The sequence below is a fragment of the Macaca nemestrina genome, chromosome 3 (assembly GCF_043159975.1).
Source record: "Macaca nemestrina isolate mMacNem1 chromosome 3, mMacNem.hap1, whole genome shotgun sequence".
Classification (NCBI taxonomy): Eukaryota; Metazoa; Chordata; class Mammalia; order Primates; family Cercopithecidae; genus Macaca; species Macaca nemestrina.
In genome coordinates, this window is record NC_092127.1 from 38749262 (window position 1) to 38773657 (window position 24396).

General features: G+C 36.6%; 1 protein-coding gene across 5 annotated transcripts in view; it reads left to right on the plus strand.

Annotated features, from left to right (window-relative positions):
- LOC105463467 (LPS responsive beige-like anchor protein) overlaps nt 1-24396 on the plus strand; it is a 770029-nt gene that overhangs the window by 82496 nt on the left and 663137 nt on the right. For all 5 annotated transcript variants that reach the window (XM_011710554.3, XM_071092575.1, XM_011710553.3 and 2 more), the window contains 7 exons: nt 10767-10862; nt 14952-15073; nt 15163-15289; nt 15964-16083; nt 17366-17512; nt 22842-23039; nt 23231-23364. In XM_011710554.3, coding sequence (XP_011708856.2) covers nt 10767-10862; nt 14952-15073; nt 15163-15289; nt 15964-16083; nt 17366-17512; nt 22842-23039; nt 23231-23364 — 944 coding nt within the window. The remainder of the gene's footprint in view (nt 1-10766; nt 10863-14951; nt 15074-15162; nt 15290-15963; nt 16084-17365; nt 17513-22841; nt 23040-23230; nt 23365-24396) is intronic.

The following is a 24396-nucleotide window of genomic DNA, read 5'->3' on the forward strand; positions in this document are numbered from 1 at the left end:
CATTTTGCCCACTTTTCTAGTTGTTTATGCTAGGTTGGTGCGTCCAGGTCATGTTACTGTGTCGTGTCCAGAAGAGAAAGTATATACTTAATTTTGGTTTTTATTTATATTCACATTATTTATTCTGAATATGTAACATATTTTTATTATATTCATAAGCATAGAAAATTATAGGTAAGAAAATAGCAAATAACATGAACTAATATTTATTTACAGAGGTAGAAACCACACAATCAGGTTAACACAAAATCATTAATAATTAGAGACATTCACATTAAAACAGTATTGATATGTCACCTTCCATCTGTAGTTTCTCAAGAATTTTAAAGTTGGAAAATGGCAAGTATAGTTTGGGATACAGAGTTATTTTATACTTGGTATGCTTTTCGTTAGAATCAACGCTAGTGGAGGCAACCTCAAGATGAGTCTAGTACTACTTAGTCATGTTAATTATACTGTATCCAGTGATTTAGTAATTCACTACTTAGTGCATGTTCCAAGAACTTCTCACATAGATCCATAAAATACACGAGGATGTTCACTGAAGTATTATTTTTGATGGCAGTGAATGTTAACATGGATGGTCATCATTAAGAGAGTGGATTGGTAAAATGTAAAAAAGGCACAGAATAGATTGTTCTATAACAGAATCAGTGCATGGAGTAATAGGAATAGATGTAAAATATATAGGAAGAAAACGATGATAAGTATAAGCACACAAAAAACTTTTTTTTTTTTTTTTTTTTTTTTTTTTTAAGACAGGGTCTCACTCTCACCCAGACTAGAGTGCAGTGGTGTGATCATGGCTCACTGCATTCTCAGCTTCCTGGGCTCAAGAGATCCTGCCACCTCAGCCTCCGAAGTAGCTGGGACCATGGATGTGCACCACCATGCTGGGCTAATTTTTGCATTTCTTTTAGAGACTGGGTTTCGCCATGTTGTCCAGACTGGTCTCAAACTCCTGAGCTCAAGCAGTCCTCCCAAAGCGCTAGGATTACAGGTGTGAGCCACCACACTCAGCCCCAAAAAACATTTTTGAAGGAATAATCTACATATAAAAGATTAAACATGTTAATATAGCGGCCTATGGGGAGCGGGAGGAGAATGAGAATAGGTTTAGATGATAAAGGGAAAAAATAATGAACTATTTATAAAATGAGAGCAAGGCCTTGCTCAGATATTCATTATATTTATTTAGTTATTTAATATTAGGCATATTATTTCTATCTTTTGCTGTCATAGCAGTGCAGTGAAAAACTCTCTATCTAAATCTCTGCCTTTGTGATGATTACTTTAGCATAGATTTTTGCATGTGGAAATAGTGCATTGGTGGACATGAACGTTTTTACAGACTCTTGAAATATGACTACTACATCTTTTTCCTTTCCTCTTTCTTTTTCTTTCTCAGACAGAGTCTTGCTCTGTTACCCAGGTTGGAGTGCAGTGGTGCTATCTCGGCTCCCTGAAACCTCTGCGTCCTAAGTCAAGCACTCCTCCCACCTCAGCCTTCCAAACAGCTGGGACCACAGGCACTTGCCACCATTCTTGGCTAATTTTTGTATTGTTTTGTAGAGATGGAGTTTTGCCATGTTGCCCAGGCTGATCTTAAACCCCTAGGCTCAAGCGATCCCTCCACCTTGGCCTCCGAAAGTGTTGAGATTACAGATGTGAGCCACTGTGCCTGGCCTAAGTTTTTTTCTGAAAGGCTTTCCCAGTACAGTATGTACTCCCCCAGCAATGTCTGTCAAGTAAAGTGCTTATCTTAATGTGTTCTTTTGTTGACTGATTTATAGGAAAGGAAATTTGGAGGAATGATGTTTCTAGATGGACATGCTACAATACTGTATTTTTATTTTTAACTGCAAAGTTATTTTTGGTTATTTTACTTTGGAATTTATTTTAAAAAAATCACTGATTGTAGTTACTTGTTATTATGCTTTTATAATTGAGCAGTATGATTAATTGAAAATTTCTTGTTCACTTAAGAATGAAGCTTTCCACTTAATATTTAGGTGAAAGTTTGCCAAACTCTTTTACACAGTTAGTAATTATAATTTATATCATCTATGAAAATAAGATGAAGGCAAACCAGTGATTTCATTTGTAGTTTGACCCTGTTTTGAACTTTTAAACTTTTAACAAGGAGGAATGCCCTGCACTTTTCTTATTTGCTTATAAACAGATTAAAATGACATGGTATGTCTGATTATCTTTTGTTTATCCTTGTAACTGCAAATGAGATTTTTCATTTTTATTGCTGATTGTTTCAGTATTAGAGACTTGTGGACCAAAGAAACATTAATCAAATAAACTCAGCGTTGCAGCTTTTGTATGTATATGCTATGTGTATACATATATTTATATGCTATGCAGTAAAGGTATATTGTAGAACGAAATATGATAGGGAAGTTTAATCCACTCTCAATTTCAAGGAAGGCTACCCTGAGGAAGTGACTGTTAACATGAGCTCTAAAGGCTGGGTAAGGTTGACTTGGTTAAGAGGGGAGTAGAGGAGCCCTTTTGAGAACATTTTAAGCTTAAGGAATAGCTTTTGCTGAGGCCTTGTTGTGGGAAGAAGACTGAGAAAAAAGGATGGAGTGCAGGGAGAAGGGGAGAGTAAGAAGCAAAATGAGGCTAAAGAGGTAGATAAAGTATCTTATAGTCCATGTTAAAGGTTTTGGTCTCTATTTTAATGGTGAAAGTACAGTTTTTTTTTTCTTTGACTTTACGGTGGTGTGAAAGTGATATGCATTCCGTATGCTCCTTGACTTAGGATGGGGCTACCTCCAGCTAAACCCATCTTAAGTTGACAGTATTTTGGGTTGAAAACATACTTTCGATTTACATTATTTTCTACTTACTGTGGGTTTATCAGGATGTAACCCTATCATAAGTTGAGGAGCATCTGTATAGTTGTTTAAAAGGATGGACTCTGGAGCAGATTGAGTTCTGATCCTGACCTTGACAGTTATTACCCATATGACTTTGGGAATGTTCCCTGCGTCAGATTCTTTTTCTGTAAACTGGGGATAATAATAATAATACCATCCCATAGGGTGATTATGAGGTTAAAATATTTTAGTGTTTTTGAAGTACCTTTTTTTTGAAATGTTTATTTTTATTTTTTTAATTTTATTTTTCCATAAGTTATTGGGGTATAGGTGGTATTTGATTACATGAGTAAGTTCTTTAGTGGTGAATTTGTGAGATTTTGGTGCACCCATCACTTGAGCAGTATACACCGCACCATATTTGTAGTCTTTTATCTCTCGCCCCTCTCCCACTCTTACCCCAAGTCCCCGAAGTCCATTGTATCTTTCTTATTCCTTTGCGTTCTCACAGCTTAGCTCCCACGTATCAGTGAGAACATACAATGTTTGGTTTTCCATTCCTAAGTTACTTCACTTAGAATAATAGTTTCTAGTCTTATCCAGGTCACTGCAAATGCTGTTAATTCATTCCTTTTAATGGCTGAGTAGTATTCCAGTAGTATCACAGTTTCTTTCTTTTTTTTTTTAATTATACTTTAAGTTCTAGGATACATGTGCACAACGTGCAGGTTTGTTACATATGTATACATGTGCCATGTTGGTGTGCTGCACCCATTAACTCATCATTTACATTAGGTATATCTCCTAATGCTATCCCTCCCTCCTCTCCCCTCCCCACAATAGGACCCGGTGTGTGATGTTCCCCTTCCTGTGTCCAAGTGATCTCATTGTTCAGTTCCCACCTATGAGTGAGAACATGCGGTATTTGGTTTTCTGTTCTTGCGGTAGTTTGCTGAGAATGATGGTTTCCAGCTGCATCCATGTCCCTACAAAGGACATGAACTCATTCTTTTTTATGGCTGCATAGTATTCCATGGTGTATATGCGCCACATTTTCTTAATCCAGTCTGTCACTGATGGACATTTGGGTTGATTCCAAGTCTTTGCTACTGTGAATAGTGCCGCAATAAATATACGTGTGCATGTGTCTTTACAGCAGCATGACTTATAATCCTTTGGGTATATCCCCAGTAATAGGATGGCTGGATCAAATGGTATTTCTAGTTCTAGATCCTTGAGGAATCGCCACACTGTTTTCCACAATGGTTGAACTAGTTTACAGTCCCACCAACAGTGTGCAAGTTTTCCTATTTCTCCACATCCTCTCCAGCACTTGTTGTTTCCTGATTTTTTAATGATTGCCATTGTAACTGGTGTGAGATGGTATCTCATTGTGGTTTTGATTTGCATTTCTCTGATGGAGAGTGATGATGAGCATTTTTTCATGTGTCTGTTGGCTGCATGAATGTCTTCTTTTGAGAAGTGTCTGTTCATATCATTTGTCCACTTTTCGATGGGGTTGTTTGTTTTTTTTCTTGTAAATTTGATTGAGTTCTTTATAGGTTCTGGATATTAGCCCTTTGACAGATGGGTAGATTGCAAAAATTTTCTCCCATTCTGTAGGTTGCCTGTTCACTCTGATGGTAGTTTTTTTTGCTGTGCAGAGGCTCTTTAGTTTAATTAGATCCCGTTTGTCAATTTTGGCCTTTGTTGCCGTTGCTTTTGGTATTTTAGACGTGAAGTCCTTGCCCATGCCTATGTCCTGAATAGTATTACCTAGATTTTCTTCTAGGGTTTTTATGGTTTTAGTTCTAACATGTAAGCCTCTAATCCATCTTGAATTAATTTTCGTATAAGGAATAAGGAAAGGATCCAATTTCAGCTTTCTACTTATGGCTAGCCAATTTTCCCAGCACCATTTATTAAATAGGGAATCCTTTCCCCATTTCTTGTTTTTGTCAGGTTTGTCAAAGATCAGATGGCTGTAGATGTGTGGTATTATTTCTGAGGGCTCTGTTCTATTCCATTGGTCTGTATCTCTGTTTTGGTACCAGTACCATGCTGTTTTGGTTACTGTAGCCTTGTAGTATAGTTTGAAGTCAGGTAGCATGATGCCTCCAGCTTTGTTCTTTGGCTTAGAATTGTCTTGGCAATGCGGGCTCTTTTTTGGTTCCATATGAACTTTAAAGCAGTTTTCTCCAATTCTGTGAAGAAAGTCATTGGTAGCTTGATGGGGATGGCATTGAATCTATAAATTACCTTGGGCAGTATGGCCATTTTCACAATATTGATTCTTCCTATTCATGAGCATGGTATGTTCTTCCATTTGTTTGTGTCCTCTTTGATTTCACTGAGCAGTGGTCTGTAGTTCTCCTTGAAAGGTCCTTTACGTCTCTTGTAAGTTGGATTCCTAGGTATTTTATTCTCTTTGAAGCTATTGTGAATGGGAGTTCATTCATGATTTGGCTCTCTGTTTGTCTGTTCCTGGTGTATAAGAATGCGTGTGATTTTTGCACATTGATTTTGTATCCTGAGACTTTGCTGAAGTTGCTTATCGGCTTAAGGAGATTTGGGACTGAGACAATGGGGTTTTCTAAATATACAATCATGTCATCTGCAAACAGGGACAATTTGACTTCTTCTTTTCCTAACTGAATACCCTTTATTTCTTTCTCTTGCCTGATTGCCCTAGCCAGAACTTCCAACACTATGTTGAATAGGAATGGTGAGAGATGGCATCCCTGTCTTGTGCCAGTTTTCAAAGGGAATGCTTCCAGTTTTTGCCCATTCAGTATGATATTGGCTGTGGGTTTTTCATAAATAGCTCTTACTATTTTGAGATACGTTCCATCAGTACCGAATTTATTGAGAGTTTTTAGCATGAAGGGCTGTTGAATTTTGTCAAAGGCCTTTTCTGCATCTATTGAGATAATCATGTGGTTTTTGTCTTTGGTTCTGTTTATATGCTGGATTACGTTTATTGGTTTGCATATGTTGAACCAGCCTTGCATCCCAGGGATGAAGCCCACTTGATCATGGTGGATAAGCTTTTTGATGTGCTGCTGGATTCACTTTGCCAGTATTTTATTGAGGAAATTTGCATCGATGTTCATCAGGGATATTGGTCTAATTCTCTTTTTTTGTTGTGTCTCTGCCAAGCTTTGGTATCAGGATGATGTTGGCCTCATAAAATGAGTTAGGGAAGATTCCCTCTTTTTCTATTGATTGGAATAGTTTCAGAAGGAATGGTACCAGCTCCTCTTTGTACCTCTGGTAGAATTCGGCTGTGAATCCGTCTGGTCCTGGACTTTTTTTGGTCGGTAGGCTATTAATTATTGCCTCAATTTCAGAGCCTGCTATTGGTCTATTCAGGGATTCAACTTCTTCCTGGTTTAGTCTTGGGAGAGTGTAAGTGTCCAGGAAATTATCCATTTCTTCTAGGTTTTCTAGTTTATTTGCGTAGAGGTGTTTATAGTATTCTCTGATGGTAGTTTGTATTTCTGTGGGGTCGGTGGTGATATCCCCTTTATCATTTTTTATTGCATGTATTTTATTCTTCTGTCTTTTCTTCTTTATTAGTCTTGCTAGCGGTCTATCAATTTTGGTGATCTTTTCAAAAAAGTAGCTCATGGATTCATTGATTTTTTTTGGAGGGTTTTTTGTGTCTCTATCTCCTTCAGTTCTGCTCTGATCTTAGTTATTTCTTGCCTTCTGCTAGCTTTTGAATGTGTTTGCTCTTGCTTCTCTAGCTCTTTTAATTGTGATGTTAGGGTGTCAATTTTAGATCTTTCCAGCTTTCTCTTGTGGGCATTTAGTGCTATAAATTTCCCTCTACACACTGCTTTAAATGTGTCCCAGAGATTCTGGTATGTTGTATCTTTGTTCTCATTGGTTTCAAAGAACATCTTTATTTCTGCCTTCATTTCGTTATGTACCCAGTAGTCATTCAGGAGCAGGTTGTTCAGTTTCGACGTAGTTGAGCGGTTTTGATTGAGTTTCTTAGTCCTGAGTTCTAGTTTGTTTGCACTGTGGTCTGACAGACAGTTTGTTATAATTTCTGTTCTTGTACATTTGCTGAGGAGTGCTTTACTTCCAACTATGTGGTCAATTTTGGAATAAGTGTGATGTGGTGCTGAGAATAATGTATATTCTGTTGATTTGAGGTGGAGATTTCTGTAGATGTCTATTAGGTCTGCTTGGTGCAGAGTTGAGTTCAATTCCTGGATATCCTTGTTAACTTTCTGTCTTGTTGATCTGTCTAATGTTGACAGTGGGGTGTTGAAGTCTCCCATTATTATTGTATGGGAGTCTAAGTCTCTTTGTAAGTCTCTAAGGACTTGCTTTATGAATCTGGGTGCTCCTGTATTGGGTGCATATATATTTAGGATAGTTAGCTCTTCCTGATGGATTGATCCCTTTACCATTATGTAATGGCCTTCTTTGTCTCTTTTGATCATTGATAGTTTAAAGTCTGTTTTATCAGAGACTAGTATTGCAACCCCTGCTTTTTTTTGTTCTCCATTTGCTTGGTAGATCTTCCTACATCCCTTTATTTTGAGCCTATGTGTGTCTCTGCATGTGAGATGGGTCCCCTGAATACAGCAAACTGATGGGTCTTTACTCTATCCAATTTGCCAGTCTGTGTCTTTTAATTGGACCATTTAGTCCATTTACATTTAAGGTTAATATTGTTATGTGTGGACTTGATCCTGTCATTATGATATTAGCTGGTTATTTTGCTCGCTAGTTGATGCGCAGTTTCTTCCTAGCATCGATGGACTTTACATTTTGACATGTTTTTGCAATGGCTGGTACTGGTTGTTCCTTTCCATGTTTAGTGCTTCTTTCAGGATCTCTTGTAGGGCAGGCCTGGTGTTGACAAAATCTCTCACATTTGCTTGTCTGTAAAGGATTTTATTTCTCCTTTGCTTATGAAACTTAGTTTGGCTGGATATGAAATTCTGGGTTGAAAATTCTTTTCTTTCAGAATGTTGAGTGTTGGCCCCCACTCTCTTCTGGCTTGTAGAGTTTCTGCTGAGAGATCTGCTGTTAGTCTGATGGGCTTCCCTTTGTGGGTAACCCGACCTTTCTCTCTGGCTGCCCTTAAGATTTTTTCCTTCATTTCAACTTTGGTGAATCTGACAATTATGTGTCTTGGAGTTGCTCTTCTCGAGGAGTATCTTTGTGGTGTTCTCTCTATTTCCTGAATTTGGATGTTGGCCTGCCTTACTAGGTTGGGGAAGTTCTCCTGGATGATATCCTGCAGAGTGTTTTCCAGCTTGGTTCCATTTTCCCCGTCACTTTCAGGCACTCCAATCAGACGTAGATTTGGTCTTTTCACATAATCCTATATTTCTTGGAGGCTTTGTTCATTTCTTTTTACTCTTTTTTCTCTATACTTCTCTTCTCGCTTCATTTCATTCATTTGATCTTCAATCGCTGATACTCTTTCTTCCAGATGATCGAGTCAGTTACTGAAGCTTGTGCATTTGTCACGTAGTTCTCGTGTTATGGTTTTCATCTCTATCATTTCTTTTAAGGACTGCTCTATATTGGTTATTCTAGTTAGCCATTTGTCAAATCTTTTTTGAAGGTTTTTAGTTTCTTTGTGCTGGTTACGTAGTTCCTCCTTTAGCTCTGAGAAGTTTGAATGACTGAAGCCTTTATCTCTCGACTCATCAGAGTCTTTCTCCGTCCAGCTTTGTTTTGTTGCTGGCGATGAGCTGCATTCCTTTGGAGGGGGAGATGTGCTCTGATTTTTTGAATTTCCAGCTTTTCTGCACTGTTTTTTCCCCATCTTTGTGGTTTTATCTGCCTTTGGTCTTTGATGATGGTGACGTACTGCTGGGGTTTTGGTGTGGGTGTTCTTTCTGTTTCTTAGTTTTCCTTCTAACACTCAGGACCCTCAGCTGTAGGTCTGTTAGAGTTTGCTTGAGGTCCTCTCCAGACCTTGTTTGCCTGGGTATCAGCAGTGGAGGCTGCAGAAGATAGAATATTGCTGAACAGTGAGTGTTGCTGTCTGATTCTTGCTGTAGAAGCTTTGTCTCAGGGGTGTACCCCACCGTGTGAGGTGTGAGGTGTCAGTCTGCACCTAGTGAGGGATGTCTCCCAGTTGGGCTACTCGGGTCAGGGACCCACTTAAGCAGGCAGTCTGTCTGTTCTCAGATCTCAACCTCTGTACTGGGAGATCCACTGCTCTCTTCAGAGCTTTCAGACGGGGGCATTTACCTCTGTCGAGGTTTCTGCTGCTTTTTGTTTAGCTATGACCTGTCCCCAGAGGAGGAGTCTACAGAGGCAGGCCGGCCTCCTTGAGCTGTGGTGGGCTCCACCCAATTTGAGCTTCCAGGTGGCTTTGTTTACCTACTTAAGCCTCAGCAATGGTGGGCACCCCTCCCCCAGCCTTGCTGCTGCCTTGCAGTTAGATCTCAGACTGCTGTGCTAGCAGTGAGGGAGGCTCCGTGGGCGTGGGACCCTCTGGGCCAGGTGTGGGATATGGTCTCCTGGTGTGCCGTTTGCTAGGACTCTTGGTAAAGTGCAGTATTAGGGTGGGAGTTACCCGATTTTCCAGGTGTTGTGTGTCTCAATTTCCTTTGGCTAGGAAAAGGAATTCCCTTCCCCCTTGCGCTTCCCAGGTGAGGCGATGCCTCGCCCTGCTTCAGCTCTTGCTGGTCGGGCTGCACCCACGGACCAGCGCCAACTCTCTGACATGACCCAGTGAGATGAACCTGGTACCTCAGTTGAAAATGCAGAAATCACCCATCTTCTGTGTCGCTCACGCTGGGCCTGGAGGCTGGAGCTGCTCCTATTCGGCCATCTTATCACAGTTTCTTTATCCACTCATTGATTGATGGGCATTTGGGTTGGTTCCACGATTTTGCAATTGTCAGTTATGCTGCTATAAACATGCTTGTACAAGTATCTTTTTGAAGTACCTTTAACAGTGGAGTATAGTAAGCATTATTTAAGTATTTGTTAAATTATTAAGTGTCTTAATTTTAAAGAAGGGTGGGTGGTGGGTTGATGTAGTTTGTATTTTTAAAAGATCATTTTTTGCTGGGTGTGGTGGCTCATGCCTGTAATCCCAGCACTTTGGGAGGCTGAGGCAGGCGGATCACTTGAAGTCAGGATTTCGAGACCAGCCTGGCCAATGTGGTGAAACCCTGCCTCTACTAAAAATACAAAAAATATAGGCCAGGCACGGTGGCTTATGCCCGTAATTCCAGTACTTTGGGAGGCCCAGGTGGATGGATCACCTGAGGTCGGTTCAAGACCAGCCTGACCAACATGGAGAAACCCCATCTCTGCTAAAAATACAAGTTAGCTGTGTGTGGTGGCGTGCACCTGTACCACACAGGTGCTTGGAAGGCCGAGGCAGGAGAATTGCTTGAACCTGGGAGGAAGAGGTTGTGGTGAGCTGAGATTGCACCATTGCAGTCTATCCTGAGTGACAGAGCGAGACTCCATCTCAAAATCAAAACAAACAAACAAAAAAATTAGCTGGTGTGGTGGCACACACCTGTAATCCCAGCTACCCTGCAGGTGAATCACTTGAACCCGGGAGGCAGAGTTTGCAGTGAGCCGAGATCGCGCCACTGCACTTGGACTCCAGCCTGGGCGGCAGAACGAGACTCCGTCTCAAAAAAAGAAAGAAAAAGATCATTTTTGCTGCAGCTTGGAGAAGAGTTTCAGGTGTCTAATAATATTGGCTTGTATTTATTGAATACCTAATAGGCCCTAGAGCATTACAAAAACTGGTGTAGAGTACATTATTTCTTTAAGATAATTGAAAATAACTTAAAAGTTGTTTTCTATGCTTTTAAGCTTATAGCATTATTCCTATATACATTAAAGCAAGACTATATTAAAAATGTGTTTTTTTTTTTTTTGGTCTTATGGTGAATACTGTGGTTAATGAATTGTTAATTATCTTCATAGCCTGCACATGCTGGGAAGTTGCTGTCTGTGTTAAAACATATGCCTCAGAAGTATGGTCCTGATGCCTTTTTTAACTTTCCGGGAAAGAGTGCTGCAGTAAGTAAATATTAATGAGGAAATCACTCCCAGTTCTTCTTTCCTTTGCTCCCTGAAAGTACAGCCCTGTGAACACCCCTGACAGGTTCTGTGCTAGGTAGAAACTTCTGTTCAACATACTTTAATCCTTATGACTGCATGTTACTTTTTTGTAATTGCTTTGGAGGTTGAGGAAACAGAGGCTTAAATTAGTTGAGAAAATGTTCAGTCACAGCTTGAGTCAGCAATGGAATAAGAACCTCATTCTTTTAAACATAGCCGTGTTGTCTTAAGGAGCTGTTTGTGTGTAACACCTTCATGTCTGTCTTTGTGAACATTTTTCTCTCACCTTTCATTACTCTACCTGTGTTTTTTTTGTACCTGGTGTATAGAATGATAGTGAAGACATAGAGGCTTTGAAATTTACTATGCAAGTTTTCCTTGACTTGTGAGTTTCCAAATTATGTTGATCTCAGCGTTCCTGTAAGCTGTTAATCAGTTTATACATAAGACAATTATGTATAATAGTGATATCTGTAATGTTTCATAATGTTATTGAAGCACATTCTATAATATATATGTTATTTATGGAAGTTTTTAAAATCTCCTCATTATTACGTTGGTCAGTCTTTTACAAGCAAAACAAACTATTTTTTTTTTTCTTTTTGAGACAGAGTTTTGCTCTTGTTGCCCAGGCTGGAGTGCAGTGGCGCGAGCTCGGCTCACTGCAACCTCTGCCTCCCGGGTTCTAGTGATTCTCCTGCCTCAGCCTCCTGAGTAGCTGGGATTACAAGCACCCACCACCAAGCCTGACTAATTTTTGTATTTTTAGTAGTGATGGGGTTTTGCCATGTTGGCCAGGCTTGTCTGGAACTCCTGACCTCAGGTGATCCATCCACCTCAGCCTCCCGAAGTGCTGGGATTACAGGCGTGAGTCACCACGCCCGGCCCAAAACAAACTTTTAAAAAAGATATTTCAGTCTGTTCTTTTCCTGAGCTTATCTTTCAATCATTGTTTTATGTTTGTTCTCATAAAATCTTATATTAGGCCCTGTGTAGCCTGGCAATATCTGCAGAAAGATAAGAATATGTTTTAATATGACATTTGTGATATTTGAGTTTTATATACACAATATACAACTTTCTTTGAAAAGTTTTATTGCCCAGTTTTTTCCTTTACAGTTTTTCCTTATAAGGCTTTTAGATTTGTAGCTTTTCAGAATAATTTTACTTTCTTATCATAGCCTATCATTGCCTCTAACATTAAAAAAAGTGTTCTTAAGAGATTAACTTTTTTCGTGCCTCATGTTATAATTTTATTATTTACAGTTCTCTGAGATTGCAGTGCATGCATTTATCTTGAAAGTAGGGCAGGTGAGCTGAACAGCTTTTGAAACTTGAAGAGAATAGATGTTTTAAATATGTTCAGTGACTTCCTTTCCTTAAACATAGCTTTTACTGGGAATTTAAAGTATTCATGAATGAAGTATTTTTGCAAAACTTATACATCTTTGCTATTATTTTTGGTGAGAGACAACATGTGTACACACTGAATATATGTTTTTCTCCTAAAATTTTTTTTTGTCAGTCTGTGAGTTGTAGTTATTCTTTTCCTTTTTTCTTAATGCAACGTTCATTTTAAATCAGCCTCTTGAAGGCTCAGTGTTATTACTGAAGTTTGTCTCTGTGATGTCTTTCATATTTTAGGTCATATCTAATACATATAAAAGAATGTATGTATATATTATATGTATACATAAATGCATATGTAAGTTACAATAAAACAGAAGCTTGTATAGTTTGAATTTTTTAAAAAACAGCTTTATTGAGATATAATTCACATACTACACAATTAACTCCTTTAAAGTATATAGTACAGTAGGTAAATGTGTTCACAGAGTTGTCAACCATCACCACAGTCAATTTTGGGACATTCTCATCACACCCAAAAGAAACCCCATACTGATTAGCAGCCACTCCCCATATTCCCCAGCCCTATTCTGGACCATTCATATTAGTGGAATCATACAACATGTGGTATTTTGTGACTGCCTTTTTTCATTTATCATAATGTTTTCAGGGTCCATCCATGGCATAGCATGTATCAGTACTTCTTTCCTTTTTATGGCTAATATTATATTGTATGGATATACCATACTTTATTTAATCATTTGTCAACTAATGGATATCTGGGATTTTCACTTTTTGGGCTACTATGAATAATACTGCTATGGACATTAGTGTACAATTTTATGTGTGGACATATGTTTTAATGTCCCCATCTCTAGACTGGGTCGTATGGTCTTTGTTTAACATTTTGATGAACTTGCAGACTATTTTTCAAAGTAGCTGTAACATTTTATGATTCCACTAGCAATGCATAAGGGTCAAATTTCTCTACATCCTTGCCAACATGGTTAATGTCTATTTTTTTTGTTTTTGAGATGGAGTCTTGCTCTGTCACCCAGACTGCAATGCACTGGTGTGCTCTTGGCTCACTGCAACCTCCGCCTCCCCGGTTCAAGCGATTCTTGTGTCTCAGCTTCCTGAGTAGCTGGGATTACAAGTGCATACCACCATGCCTAGCTGATTTTTGTATTTTTTCATAGAGACGGGATTTCACCATATTGGCCATGCTGGTCTTGAACTCCTGACCTCAAGTGAGCCATCTGCCTCAGCCTCCCAAAGTGTTGGGATTATAGGCGTGAGCCACCGCATCCGGCCAATATCTGTCTCTGTGATTGTATTAATAGCTATCCTAGTTGGTATAAAGTGGTATCTCATTGTAGTTTTGATTTGCATTTCCTTTATGACTAATGATATTGAGCATCTTTTTATGTTTTTATTGGCTATTTGTATATCTTCTTTGGAAACATTTATATTGAGATCTTTTGCCCATTTTAAAATTTTACTTGTCCTTTTATTATTGAGTTGTAGGAGTACTTTATATATTTTGGTTACAAGTCCTTTATCATTTATTCAGTTTGCAAATGTTTACTCCATTCTTGTGGCTTGTCTTTTCACTTTTTTGATGGTGTTCCTTAAAGCACAGGTTTTAATTTTAATAAAGTCCAATGTATATATTTTTTCTTTTGTCACTTGTCCTTTTGGTGGCATAATAAGGATTTGCCTAACCAAAGGACACCAGGGCCTGATGCTAATACCACAGTCTTCATCCCTGTTACTTTATATTAATGGTAGGTTTTGAAATTGGTAGTATGAGTCCTCTAACTTTGTTCTTCTTCTTTTTTTTTTGAGATGGAGTTTTGTTCTTGTCACCCAGGCTGGAGTGCAATGGCACGATCTCGGCTCACTGCAACCTCCGCCTCGTGGGTTCAAGCAATTCTCCTGCCTCAGCCTCCTGAGTAGCTGGGATTACAGGCACCCACTACCATGACTGGCTAATTTTTGTGTTGTTTTAGTAGAGACAGGGTTTCACCATGTTAGTCAGGCCAGTCTTGAACACCTAACCTCAGGTTATCCACCCACCTTGGCCTCCCAAAGTGCTGGGATTACAGGCGTGAGCCACTGTGTCTGGCCTGTTCTTTTTAAAGATTGTTTTGGCTATACAAGATCCTTTTATTATGTAGTGTGATCTTTTAAATAAAAATCTAAACCGAGTGGTAAAGCCATTTGTATATTGACCTCTGAATTAAAATATTATGAACTAATCTTCTTCAGTTTTATATTTGTAGTTTTATAAAAGCAGCATATACCAAGTTTTTCTGTTTTCTCTTTCCATTCCTGTCCATCTTTGTCTATTCTAATACCTTAAAGTTTCATCAAATTTCCAATTTGTTATCACTTCCTATCTCTCTTAATTTGAATCTCTGTGGATATGTTCATTTTAAGAAATGAAGAATACAAGATTCATGTGTCCAGGTTACACTGAATTTTTTTCATTTAATTAACATTACTATGTATTAGGGAAAATTAAAAAGTTACTACAAGTCTTCTTCCGGATAAAGAGTCTTCTTTCAGATATTTTGATTGTGACATAAAGTAATGTGATGTAGTACAAATATATGTAGCATTGCAAAGTCTTATTTTCATGATTTTAATAATACGGGGTTTCACGTGAGTTAATAACTCAAAGTTTCTTTCCTTTAGGCTATTGCATTACCTCCTATAGCCAAATGGCCGTACCAGAATGGTTTTACATTTCATACATGGCTTAGAATGGATCCTGTAAATAACATCAATGTAGATAAGGATAAACCGTATTTGTATTGGTATGTATTTATGTAACTGATTAGTGTTAAAACCTTACTTTGAAACTGAGAAGAATATTTAGAGGTAAATGAAAACCTAATCTTTATAGTTTCAGAACCAGCAAAGGTCTTGGCTATTCTGCTCATTTTGTTGGAGGCTGTTTGATTATAACATCAATAAAGTCAAAAGGAAAAGGCTTTCAACATTGTGTGAAATTTGATTTCAAGCCACAAAAGGTACATGATCTTATTGAGTCATAGTTATGTTAACAAGCTATGCTAGTCATCAAAATGCTTAGTTTTAATGTTATTCATATAATAACATGCTAAAGCACAACTCCATTTTTACTGTTTCAAAAGATGAAGCGTAAATCACTGGATAATTGACCTCTCTGATTTGGATATGAAAAAGATTGCAAATTTAGTTATTTATGGAGATCAAGGGAGACACAAATAGGAAATATCTATGGCATTTATTTTACTTTTGCAAATTTAATATGTGTTTGCTTTTGTACCTTAAAACTTAGTGGTTAATAAATGGTTCATCAACAAAATGTATAGGTAGATAGGTAGTCAGATAGATTAAGCAAATATGGCAAAAATTTGACAATTGTGGAATCTAGGTGGTGCGAAAAGGGGGTGTTTGTACTTGATTTTCAGATTTTTGGGGTATGTTTGAAAACTTCCATAATAAAAAGCTGGAAAAATAATCTAGTGATTAAGTTCTTATCAGTTGAAAGGCCCATGAATAGATAATTGTTCCAGAAGGTAAATATTGAATTTAACAAAGGTAGTCTTATTTTATTTTTAGGTTGAATTACAACTTATCATTTAACTTTTACTCATCAATATGGTTGCGTTATTGGGATAATTGTTCTCTTTGTATTTTTAACTGTTTTTTGCTTCTTCAGTGGTATATGGTTACCATAGTGCACATCTATAACCGATGGAAGAATAGTGAACTTCGATGTTATGTGAATGGTGAACTGGCTTCCTATGGAGAGATAACATGGTTTGTCAACACTAGTGATGTAAGTAGTTTCAAAATGTTGCAATGAAAAAAATGATTTTAAAAGCATGAATTTTTTAAAGAAGAAAAAGTTTTACAACTTGAATATAAAATTCAAAATATTACAATGGTAGATTTTTATAAACATAATTTGGCTAGCATGTTAATTTGTTAATAGAACTTAATGTGTCACTAAAATATTAGTCCTTGTTATAAAATTATTCTGTATAGGTAGAAATGAGGATTTATAGCTAACAGTGGCTATATCTGGGGAGTGGGTCATTGGTTCATTTATCAAAATGAACGAGACCTCCACTATAGGGTTCTGATCATTTTTCGGAATTAGTTAAATGATGCATGCTTATAAATCTTGTATATAATTCTAACTGCTATAGATAACTAGTATGTTGTAACATTTACAGGTTTCAAAAATAAATCTATAGGTTAGAATGAATTTTACAATGTTTTTCCTGTAATTATTTTTTTTTAATAAAAACTTGAAAAATACAGAGCAGGAAAATGAACATAAAGCATATTACCCATACACCATTAACTCCTCTTTTCATATCCTTTGCTACACATATATACATATTTTGTAATGTTAACCTTAAGAGATCAGGGTCCTGAATCAGACAGACTTAGGTTTGAATCTCAACTCTGTCGTTTATTGACTGTATGACCTTACCTAAATATTAGGCCTTAGTATTTTTCCTCCTGAAAATGGACATAAAATAATTAATACCTCAGAAAGTTGTCATCTGATTAAATGATATTAAATAATATCCATAAATCTATTACCAGAGTGCCTTATGCAGAATGAGTGCTCAGTAAATGTTAGCTCCTTTTTAATACAAAAAAGGGCTCGTATGTAAGTATCGTTTTGTAACCTGTTTTTTCTTACATTAACTTTTACTAAGTGCTTTTTGTATTCCAGGCATTGTAATAAATAGCTTTATTTTCAAAAAGCCCCAGCAACCTTGCAAGATAAGCATTATTATAATCTTCATTTTACAGATTGATGAAGTACAAAGAGGTTAAGTAACTTGCCATACTCAGTGGCATAGGATGCAGGGATTTGATCTAGGTGGGTTGGCTTGAGAACACATGTGTTTCAAACTTTTCTATATCCCCTAATATCATTACATACACATTTTTCAACATTCTTTCTAATGGTTTTATGGTATAAATTATTTTAGTCTATTTAGATACAGTTTAGAATGGACAACACATTTGTGATAATATAGGTTTTTATTATTTTTGGAGTTTTTTTTTTTTTTCTAATTCCTTTTTTTTTTCGTTTACAGACCTTTGACAAATGTTTCCTGGGCTCATCAGAAACAGCAGATGCTAATAGAGTATTCTGTGGCCAGATGACTGCAGTTTACCTTTTCAGTGAAGCTCTTAATGCAGCTCAGATATTTGCTATTTATCAGTTGGGCCTGGGATACAAGGTAGTTTACTTACTGTTTTGTGCTTAACCAATGTTAGTTCAGCTTGATTTGAAGGTGGGTTATACATGCAGAGTTTGGTTAATAGATACAAAAAAAAAAAAAAAAAAATGAGATGTACTATTTGATACCACAGTAGGGTGACTATAATCAATAAAAACTGTACATTTTAAAATAGTGTAACTGGATGATTTTCAACTAAATAGATAAATGCTTGAAGGGATGGATATCCATTCTCCATGATGTGCTTATTGCACGTTGCATGACTGTATTAAAACATCTTATGGGCCCCACAAATATATACACCTAAAATGTACCCACAACAATAGAGATGTGTGCCAACGGTAACCAGAAAAGAGTAGGAGTAGCCTACTTAAATTAGACAAAATAGACTTTAAGTCAAAAACTGTCAAAAGAGACAAGGACGTTTTATGATGATAGGGTCAGTTCGCCAGAAAGATAGGACAAATATAGATATATGTACCTAATATGAGTGCTCTCAAATATGTGAAGCAAACTTTGATAGAATTAAAAGAAGTAGCTAGCAACACCATGATAGTAGGAGACTTCAGTATTCAACTTTCAATAATGAATAGAACAACCAGACCGAAGATCAATAAGTAAACAGAAGACTTGAACAGCAGTGCAGCCCAATGTATTTAGCAGTAATATACATAACACTCGATGAAACAACAGCAGAATGTGCATTCTTCTTCTTCTTCTTCTTCTTTTTTTTTTGGGACAGAGTTTCGCTCTTGTTGCCCAGGCTGGAGTGCAATGGCACGATCTTGGCTCATTGCAACCTCCACCTCCTGGGTTCAAGCAATTCTCCTGCCTCAGTCTCCCAAGTAGCTGGGATTACAGGCATGTGGCACCACACCCGGCTAATTTTGTAATTTCAATAGAGATGGGGTTTTGCCATTTTGGTCAGGCTGGTCTCAAACTCCTGACCTCAGGTGATCCTCCCGCCTTGGCTTCCCAAAGTGCTGGGATTGCAGGTGTGAGCCACTGCGCCTGGCCTGCATTCTTCTTAAGCACACATGGAACATTCTCCAGGATAGACATGTGTTATGCCACAAAGTGAGTGTCAACAAAGTTAAGATTGAAATTATACCAAGTATCTTTTTTGACCACAGTAAAATGAAACTGGAAACCAGTTGCCAAAGAAAAACTGGAAAGTCCACCAACATGTAGAAATTAAACAACACACTTAAAACAGCCATTGGGTCAAAGATAAATCACAAGGAAAATTTGAAAATATCTTGAGACAAATCAAAATATAAGCACAACCTACCAAAACTTACGGGATTCAGTGACCTCAGTCTAAGAGAGAAGATTATGGTGATAATGACTGATAAGAAAGATCTCAGATCAGCAACCTAATTTATACAGTATGGAACTGGAAAAAGAACAAATAAAGTCAGTGTTAGCAGATAGAAGGAAGTGGTAAAAATCCGAGCAGAAATGAATGAACTAGAACAGCAGTCCCCAACCCCTTTTTGGTCCCAGAGACCAGTTTCATGGAAGACAGTTTTCCCACATACCATGGGTGGTGGGGGCACAGCAGGAATGGTTTTGGGATGATTCAAATGCATTACGTTTATTGTGCACTTTATTTCTGTTATTATTACATTGTAATATATAATGAAATAATTATACGACTCACCATAATGTAGAATCGGTGGGAGCCCTGAGCTTGTTTTCCTGCAACTAGACGGTCCCATCCAGGGGTGATGGGAGACAGTGACAGATTATCAGGTATTAATTTCTCGTAAGGAGCACGCAATGTAGATCCCTTGCATGTACAGTTCACAATAGGGTTCACCTTCCTATAAAAATCTGATCTGACAGGAGGTGGAGCTCAGGCAGTAATGTGAGTGATAGGGAGTGGCTGTAAATACAGATGAAGCTTGGCTTGCTTGCCCCCGCTCACTTCTTGCTGTTGTTCCTAATAGGTTATATACCTGGTTAGGGACCCTTGGAATAGAAAATAGAAAAGTAGTGAGAAAAAAATCAGTGAAACTAACAGGTCTTTTTTTTTTTTTTTTTAATTAAACATCAACAAAATTGACAAATTCTTATGAAGACTAAGAAAAAAAGAAGAGTACATAAATAAGTATAATCAGAAATTAAGGAGGAGGCATTATAACATGCCGCAGAAATAGAAAGAATTATAAGAGAATGCTATGAAAAGTATGCCAACAAATTGGATAATTTTGAAGAAATGGATAATTTTCTAGAAACATACATCCTACTGAGACTGAATCAAGAATAAATTTTAAAAATCTGAAAAGACCTATAGCTAGTAAGGAGATTGAACCAATAATAAAAAACTTTTCAACAAAGAAAGCTGAGGACTAGATGGCTTCACTGGAGAATGCTATCAGTTATTTCAAGAAGAATTAACACCAGTTCTCCTCAAATTTACAAAAATTTTAAGAGGAGGGAACATTTTCAAACTGATTTTATGAGGCCAGTGTTACCCTGATACCAAAGCCAGATCAAGATAGTAAAAGAAAGAAAACTATAGACCAATATCCCTGATGAATATTGATGGAAAAATCCTCAATAAAACACTAAGAAATTGAATTTAACAGCACATTAAAAGAATGATACACATTGTCAAATTAAGATTTGTTTCTGGAATGCAAAGATGGTTCAACATGAAAATCAGTCAATGCAATGTACCACATTAACAGTGAATTACAAAATTTATATGGTCATATATCAACTGATACAGAAAAAGCATTTGACAAAATTCAACACTCTTTCTTGATTTAAAAAACAAAAAACAAAAAACACTCAACAATCTATGAATAGAAGGAAACTACCTCAACATAATAAAGTATTATATATGAAGAGCCCATGACTAACTGAACAGTGAAAAATAGACAGTTTTTCCTCTAAAATCAGGAACAAAGCAAGGATGCTTATTCTTTCCATTTCTATTCAACATAGTATTTGAAAATCCAGTTAGAGCAATTAGGCAAGAAAAAGAAATAAAAGGCAACTAAATTGGAAGGGAACAAGTAAAATGATCTGTTTGTATATGGCATGACCTTGTATCTAAAAATCCCTAAAGATTTCACCAAAAACTGTTAGGACTAGGAAATGAATTCAGCAGAATTGTAAGGCACAAAATCATACACACAAATCAATTGTGTTTCTATGTAGCAATAATGAAGTAATAATGAACAGTTTGAAAATTACACAATTTCTTTTAAAATAGCATCAAAAAGGATAACATACTTAGAAATAAACTCAACCAAAGTGGCAAAAGAGCTGTACCCTGACTCCACCAAGGAGGCAAAAGAGTTATACACTGAAAAGTACAAAATGTTGCTGACAAAATTAAAGAGACCCAAAGAAATGTAAAGACATCCCTTGTTCATCTTGTGGAAGATTTAATATGTTAAAAATCCATACTACCTAAAGCAATCTACAGATTCAGTGCAGTTCTTATCAAAATACCAATGGCATTTTTTTGCATAAATAGAAACACAATTCTAAAATTAATATGGAATCTCAAGGGATTCTCAGTAGCCAAAACAGTCTTTAAAAAGGGGAACAAAGTTGCAGGCTTTACACTTCCGGATTTCAAAATTTATTACAAGGCTATAATACATAATGAAAACAGTGTTAGATTTGCTTAGACACATACGCCGAAGGAACACAATATAGTGTCCAGAAATTAACTTTTGCATATAAGGTCAGATGATCTTTGACAAGTGAGGCAAGGCCACATATTGGGGAAAGGACAGTGTGTTCGACACATGATGTTGGGAAAAGTGGATATCCAGATGCGAAAAATAAGAAAAAAAAGTTTTATACTTAATTCATATTATATGTTGTATATAAAAATGAGCTGAAAATGGATTAAAGACCTAAAAGTAACATGTAAAACTATAAAACTCCTGAAAGAATACATAAGGGAAAAGCTTTACAACATTGAATTTGGCAGTGATTTCTTGATTGATTGTGATACCAAAAGCACAGGCAACCAAAGCAAAAACAGACAAATAAGATGATGTCAAAGTTGTAAAGTTCTGAGCATCAAAGGAAATATCCAGCAGAGTGGAAAGGTAACCTACAGAGTGAGAGAAAATATTTAGCAATCATATATCTGATAAGGGATTAATATCCAGAATATATGAATCCTGTAACTCAACAACAACAACAAAAAAACAATTAAAAACCCATAAAAGAGTTGAGTAGACATTTCTTTAAAGAAGATATGAAAATAGCCAATGAACATACGAAAAGATGCTCAATATCACTAGACATTAGAAAAATGCTAATTTAAATTACAACGAACTATCGCCTCACCATTTAGGATGACTCTTTAAAAAAGAAAACAGAAAATAACAAGTGTTGTTGAGAATGTGGAGAAATTGGCACTTTTGTGCACTGTTGAGGGGAATGAAAAATGGTGCAGCTGCTGTGGACAACAATATGAGGTTCCTCAAAAAATTAAAAATAGAACTTCCATGTGATCCAGTAATCTCACTTATGGGATATATACAAAATAATTGAAAAGAGGATCATGGAGACATATTTTCACACAAGAAATAGGGTCACAAGGAGATATTTGCCCACCCATGTTCATAGTAATATTTTCAATAACTCAGAAATAGAAGTAACCCAGATGTCCAGTAGCAGATGAATGGATAAAGAAAATGTGACAGACAACACACATAAACACAGGACCATTAGTCAACCTTAAAAAACAAGGAAATCCTGTCATCAGCTAAAACATGGAGGAACTATGAAGACATTGTGCTAAATGAAATGCTTTGGTCACAAAAAGGCAAATACTGTATGATTCCACTTATATGAGGTATCTAAGAGTCCAACTCATAGAAACAGAAAGTAGAATTGTGATAGGGACTGGTGGGGAGCAGGAAATGGGAAGTTGTTAAATGGCTACAGAGTTTCAGTTTTGCAAGATACAGAAGTTCTAGAGATTTGCTGTTTAGCAATATGAATACAGTTAATGTTCCTCAATTACACACTTAAAAATACTTACGATGGTAAGTTGCATATTATATACTTTTGACCACAATTTTAACAAAAGAGTATAAGAAAAAAAGATAAAATGTGATCTGTTGGTCACTTTTACCTTTTTAAGGTAAGGTTTTAATGTCAAGTTGACTTGATTTCCATTGTATCTTTAAATTCAGCCAATTTTAGAAGTAAACAGAGGGGTCCTCTTACATGATACTGTTAAAAGATTATCAACCGTCTTCCTCCTTAAAATTTTACACCTGTATTGATTTGTACTTAGATTCTCTTTTTGTGGCATACTATTTAACTGTTTTTAATTAATTCTTAGGGTACATTTAAATTCAAAGCAGAAAGCGACCTTTTCCTAGCTGAGCATCACAAACTTCTATTGTACGATGGGAAACTCTCTAGTGCCATTGCGTTCACGTACAATCCACGGGCTACAGATGCCCAACTTTGCCTTGAATCATCTCCTAAGGACAACCCTTCAATTTTTGTTCATTCACCACATGCTCTCATGCTCCAGGTACTAACTGTGATCTTTGAAGAAAATTTATATTGGTAATTTTTGATGTGTTATTGAGATGTATTTGGTAGCTTCTGTTAAATACATGGAATGTCACATTTTAGTGTTTCTGCATTTATTGTTGTGCCTTATTTTTAATTGTTTTGGAAAAGAAATCATTGAAGTCTTTACTGTGTTTTTGATCTTACAAGGATGTAAAGGCAGTTTTAACACATTCCATCCAAAGTGCAATGCATTCAATTGGAGGAGTACAAGTACTATTTCCACTTTTTGCACAGTTGGATTACAGGCAATATTTGTCGGATGAGGTTGATTTGACTATATGGTGAGTGCCTTTGTTTCTTTAATTTGCTGTGAGGGTTACTTTCATCACTGTTGAGCTATACAATATTTTGTCTCTCACGTTTTGTTGTAGAGTCAAAATAATTTAAAGAAACTTGTAAACTATAAACTGTATTACAAGACCATATTAATTATGTCAGTATTAAGTTCTTGCTTATCAGTAGGAAATATGGAAGCTGTAAGAAACACAGTAAATTGGTTTTAGAATAATGTTATAAATGGCAATAATGGGTTACTCAAGAATAAATACATTTTTTGTCTAAATTTAAAATTTTTTTACTACCCATAATACAATAAGAAATTTTTAATTTCTGAAATATTTTAAATTATTTGGTAATGATTTATTATGGAACTTTTCATATTTTAATTATTTATTACTGATTGCATTTATGTAATCAGAAGCCAAAAATTTTAATAGCGTTATCTGAAGTGAATTAGTCTTTTTTTAAAAAAAATTAGATTGTACATTTAGCACATTTTTGTCTCTTGTGTTGTAGTCCTGAGTCTAAAAAAGACAAAGGGATGTGGGAAAGGAGTTTAAATTTCTCATGGCTGTATATTCTAGTGAAACTATATATAGTGAAATTATTGTTTCATTTGTAGTGAAATTATTGTTTCATTTGTTACTTGAGAAATTTAAATGACTTTTACATTCTCTCATTTTGAAATTCTCCCTTTGATTTTTGCTTTTATATGTAACTTGATGTCTACCACCAATGTGTATAATAATGGAATAGTTTTGTCCTGATTCTTTTCAGGTAACAATTTTTTTTTAAAAAGAAAAAGTTATCAAATCTAGTATTTGTCAACTTATATTTTAAAAAATATAAAATTACCCTGACATATTAATACTTTATAGAATTGTTTTGTTCTATGTTCTAACAGGGCTTACTTACAGTTTTTCCCATCCCATCCCCTCCCCTCCCCCTCCCCCTCCCCCCTCCCCTCCCCTCCCCCCTCCCCTCCCCTCCCCCTCCCCTCCCCCTTCCCTCCCCCTCCCTCCCTCCCCCTCCCC